Below are 16,710 nucleotides of genomic sequence, written 5' to 3'. Positions count from 1 at the left end.
CTATTTTTTTAGCCTCTTAGGAGGGGCCTTTTTAAATGGCGGATTCTTCCGGTCGTCTGTGGTTTCCTGATCGGGGTGAGTCTGGGCCGGCTTTGGTTCGTAGTGCTGTTTGAGGCTAAGCGTCTGTTGCTCTTTCGTTGATTCCCGTTGGGCTTGGCGAAGCTGACGTTTCATGGTCTTCACCTTCTCCCTCAGGTGCTTGTTTGCTTTCTCCAAGGAGCGCACCTGTTGGGAGAGAGAACTGACCCTCTCCTCCTCCTCAAACAGAGCCTTCTGCACCGTGGAGCACAACAGCTGTAAGGAGAACAGTCAAGAATCCGCCTGTTTATCTCAGATTTACAGCAATTACATTGAAATGTCAACAAAATCACCAGGAGTATTTTATTAAATGCATTTCGGGGGGGAAATATGTGATTAATCAGGACCCATCTAAATACTGAGTTTTCAAAATATCACTATCAATTACTGTGAGGGCATTTATAAGCCAAATCATGCTCCGGCTTTTCAATGAAATTCATATTTGGAAATTCACATTACATATATTATTCTTATAACAGCTCATCCTGAATATCTCAGAGTTCATATGCTTCTTTGTTTTTGTATTATTTGGGGGGGGTTGAAAGGGGAATGAAACTTTAGAATTCAAAGGATCAAGTTAAGGAGCAAAACCATCGCGTTATGCAAAGCAGATGATGTGAAATGTATGGTGGCGCTGAAGCGCCAATCGCACATGGAAAAAAGAAAGATGTTCATTAGCATAAAACCACAGCCGTTTTTCCACAGGGGGAGCGATGAGACTTGACGTGTCAAATCTCACGGAAAGGTTTTGCAGATAAATATGTGCCAGTCGTTACCAGTTTAGACTGTTGAGTATCTCTAGCAACTGGGAGAATAACTTCAACATTAGCCTGGAACATTGGAACAAGTGGCCAAAGATAAATCAAAACAGTTGAGGAAGTAATAGCTTGAAATTAAGCTACATAATAACAAACACTGATTTACACACTTCCTAAGATGCAGCGTCCTCATAATCCACATCCGGAATTTGAAAGCTCCTCTAATGAATCCATGTGGCTCACCCTGACCATCCAGCAGGACGTTACTACCCTTAATGTCATCCAGATATGACAGCAACATGCAACATGCGGAGGACAGAAGCCCTCTTTAAGTGTTATTTCCTTCCAGAAGTGGCCTATTTCTATAGAATCTTTTAGTAAACACAAAAACTGCAGGTCATGTTTCCTGAAGCTGAACTCTTGTGGGCAGCAGTTACATTTTGAATCCAGCCGTCGAGCCAGGACAATGTTTGAAACGCTTCACAGCGTTTGTGCTGAGACCACAAGGTTGTGGGAAAGACCCCTTAAACACTTAAAATAGTGTTTTTATTCCTGTTACCATTTCCACTTATAATGAGTGCATGACTTTTAACTTACTTGACTGACACTGCTGATACTGGCTTATAATAATCATAATACTCCGATGTAGGTTTTGGTCAGTTGTCGAAACAATAATTGTGCAGCACCAATAAAAACATTATCTGTTTTTTTCCCTTTGCTAAATGGAAATGTAATCATGAGAATGACATCAGAACCCGGCACAAGATAACTAAAGGTTGCTCTGTAATTATAATCACATGTCTGTCCCAAAAGTGAAATTGAATGTAAATATAAAACATGTTTTTATTTTTACTTTCATGAGGAGTCAGCAAATGAATGGAAAGAGGCAGAAGAGGACTGAGCTAAATCAAAGGGATTATGTATAAAGTTTCAGACTCGTTGAAGCAGATAAAGCAGCAGTGGTGACTGGAAACATTTATTTACCAGCTCATTCTACTCTATGAGATCAAATGCAGGGAGCTCCAGGTGTTAGTTGGTGCAAATCAGCCTTCTGCAATTAATGAGTGAAAGCAAAGTGAGAACTGGAGCTGCAGGAGATTATTAATTCAGTTCATTTATTAATCTGATTATATGAGCTGTTATAACCGATATAAGGAATAGTGGCCTCACAATCTCATCCACCTGCATTGTCTTCTGTAACAAAGAAGTAATAAGGGTTGTTCGAATGTCGCCTTTCCCTAGTTTTACATTTGTTTAGTCGTGTTCTACATTTCCACGGTTTCTGTTTATTTTCCCTAAAGGATATGGAATCAGTTGCATGAATTGAAACGTCTTATTTCCAGTCCAAACATGTGATCTAAGTCACTGGAATTACAGCTTCCTTGCACATCTGTGTAAAACTGCACTTAATGCTCCATTCTGAGTGACCCACAACCAAATGGTACTTTTCTGCAAGCCATTAAAGACCATTGTAGTTTCAAATAGCACGTCTTGACCCTATACCACTTACATATATGTTGGGTTCCTGTCTTCATCATATAAAAAAAGAAGAAAATCTCCATCAAACAACAAAAAAATAGTTTGAGAGCTGGGAAGAAAATATTTTCCCTGTAAACACAGTGAGTTCCAGCAAAAACCTCAGGGAATGCACGTTTGGTTTCTCATGCATTAAGGACATATTTAACTCACCAGTGCCTTCATGTTATTTCTTTGAAAATAACAGGATGGAATAAGGAATAATTTACGTGTGCACCACAATCCCGACTCGCTCTGCTTATAAAATGCCTTTTTCCATCGCGAATGCACAACGGCTGCATCGAAAAGAGTCCTTCGTGTCAGTAAGAGACTGTGAGCAAGACAAGAGGCAAAACGTGTTCCCAACATTAGGAGCTGTGACGGGGTACGTACTCGGCTGTCCTCCTGAGCCTCCCACTCCGGGGAGTAGCGGTGGACCTGAGCACCAGGTGTGCAGTTGGAAAACTGGAAAAGGCTGGAAAACATGTGGTGAACCTCTGCAGTGTCGGGAAATATTGGGTCCTGGAAGTTCACTCCGTGAGGAACGATGTGGTAGTTCTCATCCATCCTTAAAACAGGAGCAGACACACACACACACACACACACACACACAACTGGGATTGTGTTGAACTCTTGATGAATGTATGTAAATTATCATAGTGTTCACAAATATTTATCAACAGCAATAGTCATAAATGTTTGGGGAAGCGGCTACAATCTATTCATATGTAAATGAATCCATTATTTGAAGGAGTCACGACAGTAAATGAGCAGCCAAAGGGCTTTACTGAGCATGTTTCATATCTTCTTGGTCTGGATGCTGTGAGGGAGGAAGTCCTGAAAACAGCCGTTTCAATCCATCTGGATTCCATCATGTATCCCTCTCGAGACATCCAAAGTCTGGTTGTCCCTCTTAGAGACAAGGTCACATATAAACGCAGTGACCAGGAGGGCAGATGGAGCAGTGATGGGAATTTAAAATAAATACATGAACCAGAAGGTTATCATTGAGTGAGCACAACTCTGCCAAACAGTCATTTTTAATTTAATTTCCAATTATTTACTAAACCTTATAAGGTTTAGTAAATAAATAGTCATTTTCAATCGTTGGTACAGAACCCACAATGTCACCCAAAATCTTTCTTCAAACATTCATATCTCTCAGCGTTCAAAAAAAGTGAAACATTTCCAAATGTCCCTTCCCTGCTGCACATGTCTTAGAGGATCGTTCATTATTCTGCGAGCAAACAAACAACCCATCAAACACACAGTGAAAACAAAACCTTGATGCAGTTTAGTGCAGCAATATTGACATAAAACCATTCTTCGTGACTTCTGACTAACTCAGCACACAAACACACACGGAAAATGTTCGCTTTGAGCTTCACCACCTGCAGGTTTGGTACCATTTGGTTGTTTCCTTTAACAGAAGGGTTGAGGTGGAGTAAGAGAGACGCTGTGTAGGTGATTTCATAGTAATGCATAATGCATGTGGAGGCCACTTCAAGCACTCAGCCTCAATCGTCAGTCCTGAAAGAGATCCTGGGTTTGGGTTCTCTCCTTCTGGATTGCTCTCTCCTGGGAGTTTATTCTCATAATTGATTGGAGAAGCTCTTTTGGTCTGAGACCGTGGTGTTGGGGCTTTTGTAACAGGAAATAGACCTTCACCGGAGTCTGTAATACAAACTCTTCAGTATTCGATTGTTCACAAAGTGCCTGGGGTTCAGTGTTGGAAAGCAGCCACTGCAGGATGTCTTAGAAGTTCCGTGCTTACCTGTTTCCAGTTTATTGCTCTCATGAGCAACACTGTGCCACCGAGGAGGACATGCATGCAAACGTTCAGCTACGCTTTGTTTCTTTCAACCGACGTTTCTCAAAAGCTGATAATCACGTTTCATGTAAAGTGGTGTCATGTTCGTGTCTTTTTTTAACATTGAAAAGATCCTTTTGATGATGATCCAGATCACCATGTGGACCGTGTAAATGTAATGAGGGGAACGAGCTGCTTGGCGGAGGTCTGCGCTCTCTCCGTGCTTTTCTCGTTTCATCTGAGCTCCGTAGTTGCAAAGAAACCTCTATACATTTTAACATTTAGTTTAGTTTCCCAATGGTCTTCTTCTTGGGGCTAAAGTCTTTTAGGTGGTTGTTTTCCACACTAATCAAAGCACTGCTTTGTTTCACTGAAGCAATTATTGCTCCTTAATTATGATCAGGCCTGCTTTTTAACAATACGCTCGCTTTGTGACTGGTTTCCGGAGTTTTACGATGGCGGTCTCTTTGCTGATTGCAGTGCAACAACCGGATGTTTTCACCATCACAGCATCACACAGCAAAGCTGCCCTGGAGGTCGCACAAGTCGCACAATTCAGCACAACAATAAGGCACAGTCATCGTGTGAATTTGATGTGTTAAATATTTTATGCAGATTTTGGGGGCCTTGCTCCACAGCCTCACATTTACTGCCCCCTCTGAATACCCAGCTTTGATATGTTTGAGATAAAAAGCAGAGTATGAGAGAAATGTCTCTGGAGCCTGTCGGCACATGCGTCCCTCATTGAGCAGAAAGCTGGTGTCTTTCAGTGAGACCAAAGGGGTCGTACTCAACCCGCCGCTGGCAGGCTGACGACTCTCCTGGGTGAAAACGCTCTGCAGGTTTACCTTCAAGCTGCTGGGAAATGTCTGGCTCCGTAATTGCACTGGCTGGTCTGCATTAGACGCTTCCTGAGTTACAGTGTTGCTTCTGTCCAACACAGGCATTGAAGAATTAACCTGAAATCTGAGTGGAACGTTTGGCAGGCGATTAGAACTATGATTGACCTGAAATCAGAAAGCGAGGACGGTGCCGATGTATCTGCGTTTTGCTGCTCTAGATTCCTGACGAGTTGAGAATGGATTGAACCGTCGTTGGGGGCATTTTGTGACGCATTCCTGTACAATCAAGAGGAGTTACGGTTTTAATTGGATAGACATGCCAGACAGAGGGATGTTCAAATCCTGGATTTAATGCTAAATTCATGGAATACACATTATTGAAGTGTGCTGATCGTTATTGGCAACACCCCTGGTTCATTTAAACGTTTATCTCTTACCTTCTTCCACTGTTCGCTACCACAAAATGCAGACAGAGAATAAAGAAATAGTAAACACATTATCGTCACGGGATATGGATTATGAACTTCTCTGAATGACCAAACTAAATACTGTTGAGATGATTCTCGGTTGCCTCTCAGAGATTCCCCAGAAATGACCAGCCACTTAAATGACTGGACAAAGGGACGTCCTCCATGACGTCATCTCTGTCAACAGCCAGGTAGAAAACAAACAAACAAATGTACTTGAACTCAAAGAGCAGCTGACACTGAGCTCTGAAATGTATCAGAAACATGTTTTACTAAAAGCTTATGTCCCGAAACCGCCTGTGATCATGGATCAGTGTGCTGATTGGCCGGATCAATAACTCCGCTCCTCACCTGAGAAAGAAGTAGTAGCTGTTGTCTTTGGTGACCGTGTAGGAGAAGCAGGGGAAGTAGCCCAGGCCGGTGACGTTGAACCGGGAGCCGGCGGGGACCTCCAGCATGCTGCCCCACGCCTGGTCGCACAGCAGCTCGATCTCCGCGGAGAACAGCAGCTCGCTGCTCGGCCACGGCAGGTAGTTGTGCGCGCTGGGCGCGTCCTCGTGCAGCGACAGCACCCTGGCGAAGACGATGATCTGCGCCAGCTCGGCACGGCAGGCTTCCGTCTGCGGTCTCCAGTCGTGGGGCAGCTGACACCCCCAGCCCCCCCGGGCCAGGCCGGCCGCCGCCAGGACGAGCCCCAGCGTCATCCACATGGTCCGGAGCAGAAGAGCCCACTGCCGGTCGGACAGGCGCGCCGATGCTGCTGCGGAGACAGGAGAAAAGAAAATCCAACAAAGTGTTGCTCTCACAACGCGCAAACGTGCACGAGCACACACGCACGTTCAGCGGATGCGCACCGCAATTTAAAGGACTGTTTGCTAAACCATAAAAGAAGTGCAGGCTGCAACTTCTGCCCTCTCAGCTGTCTTTCTGCCTCCTCCAGTGGCAAAGCCTGGGATCGGGATCAGGATCGGGATCAGGATCGGGATCAGGATCAGGATCAGCCCGTTCACACCGGGATCCCCTGCAAACGCATCGTTCTCACCTTTGGAATGCTTAAGAGGGACAAACACGCGTGCGTTCAAGCCTGCATCAGAAAAGCCCATAAACATTAGGAATGGCCTTAGAGGTAACAATAACTCACTTTAATACATCTGTGGTGAACAATGGAAGATGAATCGAAGGTCAGTGGCGCCCTCTAGTGACAACAACAGAAGTTTCATACCTAACAGAAGATTGATTTTCTATTTCAGTGTTCATTAGTCCAGAAAGGAGTCTAATCTAGCTACTATCTATCTATCTATCTATCTATCTATCTATCTATCTATCTATCTATCTATCTATCTATCTATCTATCTATCTATCTATCTATCTATCTACCTATCGGTAACCATCTATCTATCTATCTATCTATCTATCTATCTATCTATCTATCTATCTATCTATCTATCTATCTATCTATCTATCTATCTATCTATCTACCTATCGGTAACCATCTATCTATCTATCTATCTATCTATCTATCTATCTATCTATCTATCTACCTATCGGTAACCATCCATCTATCTATCTAGCGACTGCCTAGCGACTGTGAGATGAGACTTGTGCTATACGGACTCACAGCTGGAAATTGATTGTTGTGCATTATTGTGCAGGAACCAAGCGTGGATCCATGACCAGTGACTCCGCAACAATCCATTGATTGATTGATGTCTCAACTACAATGATGGATGGGTGGAAGTTTCTGCATCTTAAATCAACCCTCAAACTGCTGGAAGATCTTTTTTGCCCCCCAGCACTCTCCCCGTTTGTGGACCCTCATAGAGAGTGTGAATAGTCATATTGTGTTCTCCTTACAGTCACATAATTGTTCCCTCCCAGCAGCTCAGTATGAATCAATGTGATCACTGTTATCACCTTGGGAATGCTGCCGGGACCGGGGGGGGGGGGGGGGATTTCTCAGGTGACAAAGTGCTAGTTGCTCCAGGGGAGCTCTGCATTCAAGTAAGTGAGAGTCTGCATGAAGGACATGGCTGCAACGGCACTGTTGACTGTGATCTTCATGATCCCCTACATGTGTGAGGGAGGTGAGAAGACAGACACTTCGATCTCTTTAATATCTGGGGAATTAATGCATCTATGTCTGTTTATGTGATAGCACTGCTAAGAAAATCATCAGCGATGGGCTTCCTCCAGAAAGTAAGAATGAAGCGTGCGTCAGAATGTTTCCGCGGAGGCTGCAGCCTAGAGGTTGGTGAGGCCGGAGAAGTGATGGAGCTGGATGGAGAATATGTAAGTTCTCTTTTACACAAAGTGCTTCTGTTCTGTTATTTTCTATTTTTGTTAGCTTTACTTCCAAAGGAAATAGTGCAGCTTTTCATTCCATATAGATTTTAATATAGTGCCTGATTACATACACAAAATATTTTTAATGCAGTATTCCAAAACATTTTAATCAATTCTAATGTATTATTGTTGTATATAAATCTCTACTTTTACCATCTGAAATATTTATAATATACTACCGTATTGGCCCGAATATAACACGATGTTTTTTGCATTGAAATTAGGCTGAAAAAGTCGGCTCGTGTTATATTCGGGGTCTAGACATTATACCCATTCTGAACGCTAGATGGCGCCAGATATCGTTACAACGAATGGTGAACTGAACTCCCCAGGCCAAAGCAAACGCCTATCATTATTTTATTGCAATGTTTTTCCTTATTCATATGTTGTGAGATGTGTCTGTGTGGATGTGTGTGTGTGTGTGTGTGTGTGCGCGCGCGCGTCCAGCTGGGGCGTGTCCCACCGGAGCGAGCGAGTGTGTGAGAGAGAAAGAGAGAGAGCGCGCAGAGCAGCAACAGAGAGAACTAGGAGACAGAGATATGCGAGCGATAGGAGGAAACGGAGTTTTGTTTAACAGTGCAAGTAAAATAAAGCAGCTTCAGTGATTCAGCACGTCTGGCCGGCGTCCATCTTGTGTTGCTGCGCTTCAGCCTTCGTCCCCAGCGTGGTCTGGAAGTTAACCACGGAGGCGCTGGAGAACAACGATCTCCCCAGTTAGACTTCACTTTGATGGTTCATGCAGTTTTTGCAATTTTGTTGTTTTATCACAGTAGATTGGTTTATTTACATTTTAAAAACCAGAAGCCATTCATTTACAAATGTGATTGCGCTTTAGTTCACATATTTAAATGTTCAGATATTAAGATGTGAGACAGTTTTTGCATGATTTGAATGTGGCAAAATAACATGCTTTTTCTCTCGAATTTATTGGTATAGTCATTTGTTTCAGATGTACTGTAATTATTTTCTGTATAAAAATTGAATTTGGTGTTCAAAAAGTATTTTCTCAAACTTGAGTCTTGAAAAAGAGGGGGTCGTATTATATCCGGGGTCGTGTTATATTCGGGCCAATACGGTAATTACAATTCCTATTTTTGTTACAATTATTAAAATCCAATAATATTATTCGTTTCTAAAGCAGGTCATTGTACATCATGAATCTTTTTACTTTTTATAGTAAATATATGGTATATATTTGCAAAGAGGGAGATTCCATGTTCTGAGATATGTACGCAGACTGAAGAGAAAAAGATTGCCCCTGTGTTCATCAGGAAATCAATCGGGCATTTACCATTTCTGTTTCCTTTCATACCAGGCTTGCGGTCTGAAAACAGAGTGAAGGCAGGCCATTAATGTTGACTTTGTTACTTAGTGCACCTGCTACGAATATCAGATGACTGTCATGAAAGCCAACTCAGAGGTGGAATGTGATCGACTCGAGTTTCTGTTAAGGTTACAGATTTTTTGGTACATCTTGTTTCTTTGGTTCACTCAAAAGCCCTGCTATAACCCTTTATATAGAGTTAAACCAGAACCCTTTATAACAATCAGTTAGTAATGTTTATTGTTCTGTATATTGTGTGTGACATTTAAAATAAACCTAACAACATATTTATAGGAGGAGACTTCCAGCCTTTTGCAAAATGGAGAATCAGCTCAGACAGAACCAAACATTGTAAGTTATATATAATATTCATATATAATGAATTTAGTGTTGTTTAATTGTTATTTTAAAATGAATAAAAGTCATTCCACACAAAAAGTCTAAAACACATTTGTCTTATAACAGAGTCCTGCAGGGGAAGCTGTGTTGGATGAAGGATCTGGGATGTAGCCAAAAGAGCACACGACAACCATGTTGTTGTTGTTGTTGTTGTTGTTGTTGTTGGATTAAGGTCCTCTGGCAATATATTATACCTATAAAATAAAAATCACCACTGAGCAAGGAGGCTGTTTATTTCAAGGATTAATTTGCATTAAAGTAAATTTAAAATATTAAGAACAGTTATGAAGAAATATTTGCATTTGTTGCCATTAGTTGTTATCGTTTTTATCTTAGCAAGCTAGAGCTGATACTTTTAGAAGTTATAACCCAGCAACTGTCGATGTAATAAAGAATATAGGAATTTTAGAGATTTTTTTCCGTTTCTATACACGGTACATGTATGCAATATTTTAATATAAATATTCAATAAAGGACATGCTTAGTTCTGAAGTCTATTATAGCTAACATTTTAAATTATATGTTAAACACTTTAAAGTGCAAAGTAGCCATTTTCAATTGCAGCTTTGTGCAAACATTTATTAAAACTACATTTTATGCAAGTTTGTCCATTTTGTCTCATTTTGTTGTAAGTGAGGTATAAAGATTTACTCCAGATTGGTCTCGCGTATATGGACTCAAATGTAGAAGTCTTTGGATGAGACTTTGGAAGTCACGGAGCACTAAAATACTTCATGTGTATTTTACTTACGGAATAATGCAAATAAATTGGCTTTAATGAATATTTTCTATATATCGCGTTTTTGAGATATTCTAAAATCCATTATACTGTAACATCAATCATTATAGATTATGTTTGATTAAACAATTTATATTTTCCTCATTTATTTGGTAGCTATTTTACAATAAGTATCAGTAATCCTCCTTTTTCCGACAGCACCCGAAGGCAGCACAACAACTGACAGCAGTAGTAGTTACGGCTTGACATCAAAACTCGAGATTACGGACCAGAAACGACGTTTTCACGGAATATTCGCAATGTAAGTCCACAAGGTTTCCAACACAAGTGTTCAAATAGCCGGATAGTACCCGGTAAAATGTTAGAATGTGCTGCTTCGCTGAAACAGGATCAGACAAAGCAACGCCCAAAACTTTGCTACTAGCATGCAACAAGTGCTAGAACGTAATGGCTACTTTCCTCAGGTTAAAAAAAACAAAAGCTAGCCGTCACATAATAGCGTTACAATTGTGTAACTTTGACTAACCATGTCAAAGTTAATTTACTAGTTGCTTAAAGGTTTAACGATGAAATGTTACGCTTATGTAGTTTCTGCAACTTCGGAAATATTGTCTTTCGACAACGAGCTACATGCTAGTTAGCGGTCTACGGTCATAAACTGGACTTCCTCTGTTTTGTTTTGCTTTTGAACAGACAAGACACGCCTATATGTATATTTAAATAAACAAAAACAGTCCGTAACTAATAATTACTTGCGTATATTGTGTGTATATTTGTAAACAGCCTAAATTTGATCATACTGCATAACGTCAGCTGACAAGAGGAAATGTGCGTAGAGCTAACTGAGCTAACTAATTTAACTTTGTCGCGTTACAACAGTAACGCAGTACAAAGGAAATCACTTATTTAGGAACCGCTTATTTCACTATATATGTTTATTGTCCCCCCCCCCCGTCCCAGCATCTATTCCTACCCGAACCCATATCACGCATTGCACATCAATTAATTTATTGTATACTGTATATTATAATTTTTGTCGGCATAAATATTTATGATAACAGTAAATATTTGCAAATGTCTTTTGTTTTTTGTTAATCACCAAGAACAGACATGTATTATTTATTATGTAAGATGTTTCTTTTAAAGAAATCAGCATAAAGGACCAATGCATAGACTTTCATTGTTTCACCAGGTCAGCCATTGGTCCAGAAGGTTCTGGTGCAGCGCCAGGCAACCGGCGCCTGCAACAGACCCAGGCCCAGGTAGATGAGGTAAGATATGACGTAGCTCTCTCCACCCTGCAGAAGGGTTTGTAGGTCAGTGCGATCTCTATTGTGTTTTTCATAGGTAATATTAGAAGTTATTTGACATGCAGAGTATTCCTTTCATCGTTCTATATGTACAGTGTACTGATGTGCTTACACACTGTTAATCTATTTCTAGCCGTCAATGAGGGCTTGTCAGAGCCATTCAGAGTCATGATGGTAAACAAGCTGCTGTGGTTTTTTGTTCTTTGTTTTATAGGTGGTGGATATTATGCGCGTTAATGTCGACAAAGTACTGGAGCGGGACCAAAAACTGTCTGAACTGGATGATCGAGCAGATGCACTGCAGGCTGGAGCCTCCCAGTTTGAGACGAGTGCAGCTAAGCTGAAGAGGAAGTACTGGTGGAAGAACTGCAAGGTGCCTAGAACAGACCCCCTTTTCCACGCTGTAGAGGTCCCTCAGCTGTAAATTGCATGAATAATATGGGTCTTGATTAAATTCATGTGCGCACAGTAGCCTCTTCAGGTTAAAGACATGAACTAAAGCCACAGATATTCAGAGGAGAACAGACTTGAACCAAGTATAAGCAGATTCCATCCTGATTCCAAGTGATCTAAGTAGCACTGCATTTGCTGTCCGTTGCAGATGTGGGCCATCCTTATAGCTGTTATTGTGATCATCATCATCATCATTATTGGTAAGTATCAAACCTGTGGTTTAGGAAGCTTGTCTTTGACTGCTGCTCATGGCAACCCTTTCTGTATAGTCGCTTCAGAGGTTTCAGCTTGATCTGGATCGTTGGTGTTTACACCCACATGTGGGATACTTCCGTTACATTTTGCTTTGTTCATAGACGCCGGTAGTGACTTCAGTCTAAAAAGTTCTCGCCTACTTCTTTCACAGTTTGGTCCTTGAATTCATAAAATGTCATCAAGAGGGCGCGGAGTGGAGTAAACGCCGGAGAGGAACAGCCTGCTCCATTAACGAGGAAGACGTCGCATGATATTTGTCTACTGAGCTCAGCAATGTTTTCCAGGTTGTCTTCATTCCTGGTCCTGATTAACCCTTCGTGTGTGTGGATGTGTGCATGTCTGTATATGTTTGTGCATATGTGTACACACATTTTCCTTCGTAAAAGATTTTGGTATAAGATATTATCCTTCATTACGACACCATACCATACATTCATTTGAACTTGTATTTGCGTGCCATAGCAATTGCCAAAGAAGACGGAATTAAACGTGCAGAAACGACTTTATTATTAACGAGAATTATGCGTGTAAAATAAACATCCCCAGTGATTGGATGACAGAACTAATACAGCGTATACGCCATGCTCAGGATTACAAGTGAAGGGTGTTATAAATGCTCCTGATCACATTTACCGTTGAGGTTCTGAATAGCCATTGATTTGAGTGCCAGGCTGAGAAATGTGCCTTTGAAGATATGCTTTTTGTTCGTTGTGACCATGGTTGGTCAACATTTGTGTCAATGGTAAGCCTCGAACATTTTCTGAACATTACACATTTAGAGATTTACTGTATGGATTCTTTTTCTGCCAACACTCATAACTGACAGTTATCTGTTACCCAAAGCTGATATTAAGATAGGAAATTATTTCATGTTTTTATTTACGTTTAGTTAATGCACACATGAAGTAAACAGGCTAAGACTTAACAAAAAACCCATCTGCAGTGATGACATGTATATCTTATATTGTTCATCTTTCTTTTTGTTTATTGACTAACTGCAAACCAACTTTTAATGTTCGTGCCACCACCTACTGTGTTGTTTATATGTACTTGTTAAGCCACGAATTGCAATTTAGCTTTATTTATCAGCTGTAGTTTCAACCTTAATATTAATTTTGGCATTATCAGGCGGTAGATTTAATGGTCTAATTTGTATTGTGCGTCCCTATAATATCTTAATTATGGACTATCCATTTCAAAACATTTAATGTACTATCCAGCTACTGTGAAAGTTTATGCCCCCACACTCAGCTTTCTGTTTCGGAATAACAACTCTGGACACTACTGGCATAAAACTGCTATGACAAATGTTATAACTATTACGTTTTGTCAGCAATGCTAGTGCTGTTTAGTTTGGTTTTAGTAGATAACTTCATGGTTAAATCTGCATGAATTAATGTAAAACCTTATGCTGAAGTAGAAAAGAAGATTTCAGGGAAACTGGCGCAGAGAGACCTGCATTAACTGCAAACAAATGTAGTTGAGGCTTAAATAAGCTTCTCAAATGAAGAACAGCCACATCTGGATGATCACATTTTACAAGCCAATAACTGTTCTGGTTGAACAAATACATCTGCTTTGGTTATTCAGATTAAATTAAACTTGATCAAAATCTGTCTGGTCACATTATCATCGTATCTGATTGACAGAGAGTACATATTGGGTATCGTTTTAGTTAACTTTCTTAAATATCTTTTTGCCATCCGTTTTTTTGTGGAACTAATCTTAAGGAGACTAAATTATTTTGTTGCCGAGCATCACGTCTGGCAATGACTGGGATATGTAACGTACCAACACTGGATGATTGCACTCCTGGCAGTTTCTTCCACCCTATAAAAATGTATAAACCATAAATATATTTGCTCTGTTTTGGATTTCTTTTTAAGAACAGTTAATGTTGCATAGTATTAGTACCGGTAGTATCCTTGAGAATTCACAGTTCGTGTATGATACTACGGCAGAATGGAAAACTGATAAAAGTATTGGAGTTTTAGACTTTTTGTAATAAATAACCAAACTGCAGCCCTTAAGATAATTGTGTAGTAATTCTAAAGGCTTCCCAAAATGCCTTCACAGTTCAGGCTTTCTTTTGAACTCTCTCAGATTATTTCTTCTATGCCTGAATTTTGAAACCCAGTAACTTTCTCTGCATGTTCTCATCTACATTATCTACTGGGAATGCAAGTTAAAATCAGTGCAATTCTACTATGGCCTTTTTCCTTGAATAAAACTGAGTGAACTCAAATGATAAACTCTCGTCAGATAATTTTTTTGGATCTGTGTGTGTCAATAAATGAGGGGTGTTCCACACCTCTGCCCATAGCAAGCTGGGAAAGGCTCCAGCAACTCCCTGGTCCTTGCATTTATGCTGTACTGATTCTACGCTGTGGCATTTAGGCATCCTACGATGGAAGCAAATCTGTACTATAATTAAAATTAAAATGCATTATCAGAAATGCTTTTTCATTTTTAGAATATAGGTGCATTTGTTTGACTCAAATGAATAATAAATCTTCCAGATAGCATTTTCATTTTCTTCTTCAACACTGCTTATTTTGTAACTTAATTAAAATGATAATGATAATGATAATTGATTATAATGCCCCAGCAAATAGGTACCAATATTCAATTTGAAGCGTCAAATTAGAAAATTAAAATGCATTACGGAAATGATTTTTCATTTTAAGGTCGGAGCTGCATTATTTGACTCATAAATGAAACGAGTAATAAATAATCCAGATTGCATTTTCATTTTCCTCAACACTGCTCATTTTGTTACACAATTTGTTACACGTTTTCATGCTTGGCACACACAAAAAGTGGTCCAAAAAGATACTAAGAACAATTTAGAACCTTTTGATGATGATCCAGATCACCATGTGGACGGTGTAAATCTAATTATGAGGGGAATGAGCTGCTCGGCGGAGGTCTGCGCTCTCTGAGTGCTTTTCCAGTTAGTCATGTTATGACCTTGTGTCTGACTGGCTGCTCCATCATCTCCTTTCCCAAACTTGGCAATAACTCTAATTGAAGGGGGGGAGGTGGCCTCCATCTCCTCTGTCTACTTCCACCAACACACAACTCATCATGTCTTTCCTTCCATCTTTTTCTCCCTCTACTTGAAAAACCTCATCCCCTTTTATCTCCATCTGTCTTTGTTATTTCCAGCTGGAGCGCAGATGAAGCAAACTTCCTGTTCGTGACTGTACATTTTGGAAATTGTTCCCTTGGTTTACAAAGAAAAGTAGAAAAAAGCGTGTGAACAGAACACAATAGAAAGTAAACAAACTAGAGCATGCGCCCTTAACATGAATGAAAAACGGAGAGAAGAAAGGGCCAATGGAGGGGGATAATGGAATGAGGACACGGCCAAAGTCAGCAGCGCAGCAGGCAGACGGAGAGGACAGAACGAGAGCAGATAAGACTGGATGCTGCCCAGTGGTGTTGTTAAGCCTATTTTAGGGTCCCCAACCTTTTTCCTGCCACGGCCCGGTGGTTGGGGACCGCTGCTTTAGTGCACCGCGTCGGTTGCATTCCTGGCTGCATCAAACAACGGATCAGAAAAGACTTCACAGTCTTGCAGTCATTGAAAAAGACGAGCTTCAGAAACACAACAGAGTGATCGACTCTTAGAAACAGACGCGTTCTTTGATGCTTCCATCCACCAAATAACTTAATTGTAGCCATTTTTCTTGTTAATGCTGTAAACATCCTGTTACTGTTTAAACCTGTTTGGTACTGTATCTAAAAAACAGACTGAAATAATAATAATGTATAATTTCTCAGTCCTTGTTAGCCGTCTGTGAGGTTTTGTTCTCACACTACATGTGCTCACATCCTGTGCATCTCCTCGGGGCTAAGCCCCCCTGTCCTTAAAACCTAGTGACGCCCCTGATGCTGCCCATTTGGGTTCACATAACAAATACCTAACTAGTAAAACTCCCATGTTGCAATACTACTTTACTGTGTACGCACAAACAACAAGCAGCATTTGCCATTGCTAAACTTCTCAAAGACTTTCCCACGATCGAAGCATCTGTTATTTACGAGCGCTGCTTTGTTGCACAGACACATGCTGCCATTCTGAGGACACTGAAGGTAGGCAGCTGCTCCTTCTGTATCATCTGCCTGACATAAACTCACACCAACAAATATGAGAAAGGCCCTTTAGTGGAGACAATCAGGGAGGAATGCACCGAAAAGCATGCAAAACATTCACTGAACATAAAGACAGACCAAGTGTTTTCAACAAATGCTATCAGGTGTGTTGAAAAAAAGGTGAACAATGATCACAGGCTTAGATTCTTAAAACGTATTCCCATACCGGGAGTCGAACCCGGGCCGCCTGGGTGAAAACCAGGAATCCTAACCGCTAGACCATATGGGACTTGTGATTGAAATCGAAATTATTTTTGAA

The 16,710-nt window shown here is 40.7% G+C and overlaps 2 protein-coding genes and 1 non-coding gene across 3 annotated transcripts; 1 reads left to right on the top strand and 2 right to left on the bottom strand.

Annotated features, from left to right (window-relative positions):
- ccdc3b (coiled-coil domain containing 3b) lies at positions 1-6,180 on the bottom strand. The gene is made up of 3 exons (XM_068742893.1): positions 5,822-6,180; positions 2,745-2,919; positions 1-294 (listed from the first exon to the last, which is right to left on the bottom strand). The coding sequence occupies exons 1-3, from the start codon at positions 6,178-6,180 to the stop codon at positions 1-3; spliced, it is 828 nt and encodes a 275-aa protein (XP_068598994.1).
- A 4,313-nt stretch (positions 6,181-10,493) lies between these two features.
- On the top strand, positions 10,494-14,701 carry LOC137898317 (vesicle-associated membrane protein 3-like). Its single transcript, XM_068742342.1, has 5 exons — positions 10,494-10,576; positions 11,468-11,546; positions 11,800-11,958; positions 12,187-12,238; positions 12,445-14,701. Coding segments are annotated over exons 1-5 (312 nt in total). The 5' UTR covers positions 10,494-10,574; the 3' UTR covers positions 12,465-14,701.
- Positions 14,702-16,608: 1,907 nt separating this feature from the next.
- On the bottom strand, positions 16,609-16,680 carry trnae-uuc (transfer RNA glutamic acid (anticodon UUC)). Its single transcript has one exon. It is a non-coding gene; the product is annotated as a tRNA-Glu (tRNA).
- Positions 16,681-16,710: the final 30 nt, after the last annotated feature.

Source organism: Brachionichthys hirsutus, chromosome 8 (assembly GCF_040956055.1).
Source record: "Brachionichthys hirsutus isolate HB-005 chromosome 8, CSIRO-AGI_Bhir_v1, whole genome shotgun sequence".
Classification (NCBI taxonomy): domain Eukaryota; kingdom Metazoa; phylum Chordata; class Actinopteri; order Lophiiformes; family Brachionichthyidae; genus Brachionichthys; species Brachionichthys hirsutus.
This window is presented reverse-complemented; position numbering and strand designations above follow the sequence as displayed.